The sequence below is a fragment of the Trachurus japonicus genome, chromosome 12 (genome assembly GCF_045865225.1).
Source record: "Trachurus japonicus isolate A0001 chromosome 12, Traja_1.0".
Taxonomy (NCBI): domain Eukaryota; kingdom Metazoa; phylum Chordata; class Actinopteri; order Carangiformes; family Carangidae; genus Trachurus; species Trachurus japonicus.
Window position 1 is genome coordinate 8,942,255 of NC_140918.1, and position 6,481 is coordinate 8,948,735.

At 40.0% G+C, this 6,481-nt stretch overlaps 1 protein-coding gene across 1 annotated transcript; it reads right to left on the reverse strand.

Moving 5' to 3' along the window:
• Positions 1-2,878: 2,878 nt before the first annotated feature.
• On the reverse strand, positions 2,879-6,228 carry LOC146977071 (uromodulin-like). Its single transcript, XM_085794313.1, has 8 exons — positions 6,153-6,228; positions 5,020-5,796; positions 4,754-4,846; positions 4,501-4,706; positions 4,008-4,156; positions 3,420-3,665; positions 3,173-3,329; positions 2,879-3,073 (listed from the first exon to the last, which is right to left on the reverse strand). Exons 1-8 carry the CDS (start codon positions 6,226-6,228, stop codon positions 2,948-2,950), a joined length of 1,830 nt encoding a protein of 609 aa, XP_085650439.1. The 3' UTR covers positions 2,879-2,947.
• Between the last annotated feature and the right edge of the window lie 253 nt (positions 6,229-6,481).

The following is a 6,481-nucleotide window of genomic DNA, read 5'->3' on the forward strand; positions in this document are numbered from 1 at the left end:
ATAGGCCTTGTGGTATTTACTATTCTTTATGATTGAAACTCTGCTGTCCTGTCCTCCTGCATTTAAATGATGTGATGTAGTATCTTAATTAATACATTTTTGTCATTTGGCCTCTTTAACGACTTATTTCTGTCCTGTAGACAGACGAGTGAGGGGGGTTCTTTACACGAAATGACCATCGCCTGAACCTGGCTGCTGTGGTAACCAGCGGAGAGAGCAATGTGTCAGACAAAAGGTCTGGTTGTGAAATGGAAAAGCGTTGATGGAAATAGAGGGAAAGAGGGAAGGCAGAGAGACGGTGGAAGAACAGATGGTTATGTGGTGGAGGGAAGTGTCAGGCTATACTGAAAGTCTGTGGAAAAGGTAAGTGTGTAGTTGTAGTAGAACCACAGAAAAGAATTGGAAAAGGGGGGGACAGATGGAGGACAGTGAGGGACGAATCTGGAAACGAGCACGAGATTGAGAAAGTTCAGAAAAAGGGGTTTACAGAAGAGTTAGTGCAATCGTCAGGGACAGGGTTATATTTCAGTGGGTGGTTATAGATCAGTGGACACTGTTATGAATGGAAGTTTCCATTGTTGGTTGAGGGGTCTACTTTTTTTTTTTTTTTTTACAAACCTGTACCTTTGCTACATACAGCATTATATCAGGTTGTGTTTATTACTGATTGATTTTTGTAATACTGTATACCAGTGGTTCTCAACTGGTGGGTCGGGGACCCGTTCTGGATGGGTCGCGGACAGCTGGTCAAAAAAGTAAATAATTAATGCACATCTGATGTTGGACATGTCTTTTATTTTGAAAAATAACTTATATTGAAAGGCACGTGTGTGTCACGTGAACACATGAAGTTGTAATTGTCCTCCTCACTTTCTTATCATTTGCTCTGAATGCAAAGATATCAGTTTCTTATTAATGTGGCCTGAATGCAGTGAATCTTGTTTTGTTTTGTGGGTCTTTATTTTGTGCAATTTGATATTTATTCACTTTTGTGAACATGCTCTGAATGCAGAGATGCATCAGAGGTCAAATATATTGTTTTGTTGGTCTCCATTTTGTACAGTTTGATATTTTTTTTATTCACTTCCATACATGCAGTTGTCATGGTCCTCCTCAGTTTCATTCATGTGCTCTGAAATGCACTTTGCTCAATAAAGAGCAAAATTAGTTTTTAAAGGCTTAAAAAAAAAAATCTTGGTTTGAATTCTATAAAAGTGGGTCGCGACTTAATGACCATGGGAAAATGTGGGTCCCAGAGTGAGACTAGTTGAGAACCCCTGCTGTATACTAAAATGATTCAGTTTGACTGCAACACATAGCCTACAACATTGCTCTTTTTTATGAAAAAGTAGCTGTGAACAAATCCGAAAAATATATGAGAGCTTTAGGAAATCTATCCACAACTAGTAAATATTTGATAGTCTCTTACATTTTTATAAGTGTCCAAAAAAGTTCAAAAAGTTGCTTAAAAGAAATTTTCAGAGTCATGATGGAATCTAAAAATTCAAATCAGGTTTGTAAAATTCGATTGGTGAAATCCAGACACTGAAATCAAAGATGAGGAATTCTGACTTGAACATCCACTAACAAGGTTAAATTAAAAATTAAAATCTTCTTCACGTTTTTCAGACCACAAAAAATCTGGTAAAATAAGTTTTAAATTAGAGAGTTTTTACAAGTTGATTAGGGACATTAAAGCATCCTATTGGAGGCTGACGGACTGGAGCTAGCTGGTTAGCATGCTAATTCAATAAAAGAAAGACGTGATAGAGACAAGAGTTAGCTTTCCAATACTAGCCCTTGCTGAGTAAAGAAATTAAGTTTGTTGTTGGACATGAGTATTTCTTCTACACTGATCAAAGTAATGTTTCTTCAATCATTTCAGATTTGTCTAAACAGTGATAGTGAAAAACATACAATTAAACTCCTGTTCGTTAATTGTTCTCATTCAAATTACGTGTTGGTTTTCTACCTGGAAATAGTTGTAAACAACAAGGCGATTCGTTCTGTATTTGTACTTCTGGATCTCAGTGCTGCGTGCGATACTGCATTAGACCATGAAACTGGAATTAATGTATCTGCCCTAAAACTGATTAAGTCGTAGGCCTACTTATCTGACAGGTTTCAATTTGTTAATTTAAACAATGACCATTCAGAGTACAGTAGTTATGTATGGTGTACCGCAAGTTTCTCTGTTACGCTGACGATACTCTACTTATCGACAGAGCCAGATGATAGAAGCCGCCTCATCAATCTGCAAGATTGCTTGGAAGAAATCAAATCCTGGATGTGCTCTAACTTCCTGCTTCTGAAAGTTTGGGTGGGTGGCATCACCCTGAACTCTAGTACAACTGTGAGGAAGTTTGGAGTCATTTTGGAGGTCTCCATTTGGAGACATCAAATGTTAATAAGCTTTTCACTGGTAGGCAGTGGTAGGACGACAGTGCTACAATCAGTACAAAACAAAAGCGCTGTTTTACATTAAATAACCACAGAGCAGAGGAAAAGTATTGCCAACTTGATTTTTTATTAGATATTAGACAGATAGATAGATGCCTTTATTGTCCCAAAGCGATTTCTTTTTCTCACAGTCACACATATAACAGAAATACATTGAAAACATTCACCCACATTTGCCCACTAAAGAATAATAAAACATGTTATCACACACAGGAAATCATTATTATTGATTGTTATTGATATTATAGGTTTTTTTCATTTGATTTCATAATAAAATCCTTACACAGGTGATATAACTGTGTAATAAATGATATATAGTAAGATTTAATCATAATGAATCAACAGTGTTAGAAAAAAAACACGTAAAATCACAATCACATCATGGACCGTGTTTGTGTCATTACTGATGTTACAGCTCACTCAAGAGACTTGTCCCCTGAAGATAAAGAAGAAAGAGTAAAAACATGATTATTATATTCTGTATTGATCAGTATGTTGAGACATCCATCCTGAGAACAGATTGTATTTTATACTCACATGTGATTGGTCCAATGGAGACAGGCTGCAGAGGAGTAGAGTTGGAAACAGAGCGATATCTCCTCCCTCTGCAAACCTGTAAAGTGGAAAAATGGGGGGAAATAAACACATCAAAACCAATGTTAAAGCAGCAGCAATTATCATTTGACTGATAAAAGTGAAATATGTGACTTACTGGGACACAGTTCCCGCTCCTCTGACACAGGCTGAGGCCGCAGTGAAGATACATGCTTTGGTATTCGCTCTGAGGTGAGAAGAACAGGGCAGAGAAACGAGCCTGGGAGGATAAACCGCTTTCAACCACTGACACTTGTTGACGGTTAGTGGGACACCTGACAGAGAAAACACAACAGGTCATTAGGACCACTTCACATCACTAATACACTTAACCTTTTGCCATTTCCATGAGGACGGACACTAACTTGTTCTGGATGAGAAAGTATCGTCTGGAATCTTGAGGGTTTGATGAGGGAGTGACATAGCAGTCGTCCACAACAGCTGCAAAGCTTGGATCTCTCTCGTCCACCTGGATACCCACATACAGAGGAGAGCCGACTGGAAGATGGACCTGGTTGCCTGTGTAAGCCTCAGTGAAGTTGGAGTTGCGGAACAAAGACATGGAGGCTCTGGCTCTGGCACCTGATCCTGAAATACCATCTTGGTTAGGCCTGTAAAGAGAAAGTACTTTTAATGATCACCTGTCATTTTTTCTTTGTCTTACTGTCAATCACTCAGGCTTCTATTATGATTCAAATAAACACTTAACTACCTAAATAACAGCACAGTTTCACTATTTTGTGCACCACAGTGCTGGTACTTGCATGATCCTTTCTAACACATGAGTTATGGTTATAGGGTTAGGGTAGTTAGTATATTAGGGTAATAGGTATTAGGGTTGTTTATTAAAATTTTTGTAATATGATGGGATCAGAATGGCATAATCACAAATATACACATCACCATTTCATTATTTATTTTATTATTATCAATCATAAAGGTGAGCTACTTACTCAAGGACTGGTATGAGAGCCATATTCAGGCTAGTGTTTGTGTCCAGGGGATAGACACAGGAGAAAGGAAGGCTCACGGGATGAGAGAAGGAGTCGTTTGTTGGGTACAAAAACAACCTGTTGAAGTAGGTGGCATGTGTGTGGTTGGTCTGAAAGACAGAGGATGGTCACAGTATTCGTCAGTTGAAAGATTACACCAGGATGAGAGGACTTTCAGGAGGTTCTGAGTTTTAAGGTACTACCTGCAGAGGAGTATGAGAATAGAGATTTTATACTAGGGAACTAATAACCCAGTCATTATAATAGTATTAATAAATGTTTTGATGTCACATGACATTGAACGAAGCTAGGACGCAAATGAATAAGGCTCAGAGTAGGTGAAGATGTAAGGTATCCATAGGTTAAGATGTGGGATACTGCATAAAGGAGACCTGGATTTCTAACTACCGTATGTCCATCTTTTGCAAAAAAAAAATTGCTAGTAAGTGTCTACCGTAAGTATGTTTCCACAGGCACCTCCCTCCGCCGGCACTTGGTACCAAACCACGCCATCACGCACTCTGGATGAGGAGCAGTTAAGGACAGCCAGGTGTCCAGACGATCGGTTCAAACCCCTGGATGCTATGGCAGCTACATCCAGCCCCACTTGGATTTCATCACGGCCACAAACAAGATGAGTAATCTGTGGAGGCAAGTGAGCTATGTTATATCAAGACAGTTGAAAACATGAAAAGCAACTTACGTACATTCATTCGTAGCAGTGACGCTTACCTCTGGACTGGCAGAAGTGGGTGATGGTGGATCAGGTGTGGTTGGTACAGCTTCTGTTCTGTTCACATCTGTTTACAATTAAAAACATTAGTGTACTGATGCCAAACCAGTGTTCATGAACTTACATTAATTACTACAAAATATGATAATAATGTTGTAATTAGTCTGAAACAGTAAAATAGGTGTATTAGATAATTTAATTTGTTGTCGCAGTGAAAAGGGGTTTCACGTGGAACAATACCTGCACAATATGCAAGATAGCACGTAGATGGCGCCACAAGTTTGTAGACATAGTAGCCTCCATAACACAGCTTGACATGGATGTTGTGTGATGAAAAAAGGCAACAGTCGTTGTTCCAGTGACCGCACACAGCGCGTTGTACAATTTCACGGGGCCGTGTGGGGTGAGGTTGTGTTATCCACAGAGGAGCGCTGGTTCCACACCTCTGTATTTCCACGCAGCTCTCTGGAATGTGAGCACTTTCTTGCCCCAGAAACAGACGATACCAGCCTTGCCAGCTAACATCCTGGTCACAGTGGGATATGTTAGTCTGGGTGTTATTTACTGAGCGCCAGTCATCGGCCAGTACAGTGTAATGGTCACAGGGGTCAGCACAGCGGTTCCCATCGATGCAGTCCATGCCTGAAGGGCAAGGGGTGTTTCCACAACTGAACTGGACAGACGAGGGAGATCGGACAAATCTGGGGCTGGATGGACGCTCTATGCAGGTGAAGGAACCTGGGATGTTCTCACAAACCTGAGCTGGTGCACAGGGCGAGTCTGGGAGGGAGCACTCATCAATGTCTACACAGCCCCTCTCTGGTGACCAGCCATAACCTTGGCTACAGCAAGAGGAGTCACTGCAGAGCTTTGTGTTGTAGCAGGTGAAACCGTCACCTACGAAGCCATCTTTACAGACACAAGTGAAGCCCTGGCTGGCAAGGGTTTCCCCTCTTTCCTGTGACTCCAGGCAGTCGGCCTGGTCATTACATGAGTCACAGCTGAAGACAAGGGTCCCTGTGAAAAGGCAGAGGATAGTTTAACGTACTTTAAAATTAATTGACATTTCTCACATACAGTATAATTTGATAAAGACAAGAGAGAAAAAAAAGTCATAATAAAAATGTATATGTCACAATATATGTCAAAGACATTTTTCTTACTTTAAAGCTAGCCTACTTTAATGGAATAAAAGAGTAAATGTCATGTGGGCTATATTAAGGGCAGAAATTTGTGTAATCTATGACTAGAATTTTAGAGGTGGCAAGATTTGTGTGTATAAATTAATTTACAGTACCATTTAATTTTTCATTTGGACAGTAAATATGTACCATAATGTCTAAACCAGAATGGCACAATGCCATACAACTTACCTGAAGAGTTTCTTGACCAAATCTGCAAAATTAGGAGGAATAGCAAACCCCTAGGCACACCCATTATGGACGACATCCACGACGCAAACCAGCTGAAAAGCACAAAGTAAATGTCTTAAACAAAATCATATTTTCAAAGGATGAGCGGGAACTTCCTTACCGTGCCAGTGTCTGTCTGCACTTACCTTGGAGAGAATAGGATATCAGCTGACGGGGAAGTGAAAAGCAAGTGACCAAGCACCCAGCATTTATAGGTTCATCACTCTTGGCACAGGACACAAAAGATATCACAAAGCTATGAATTACAACATTGATGAAACATTGATTGA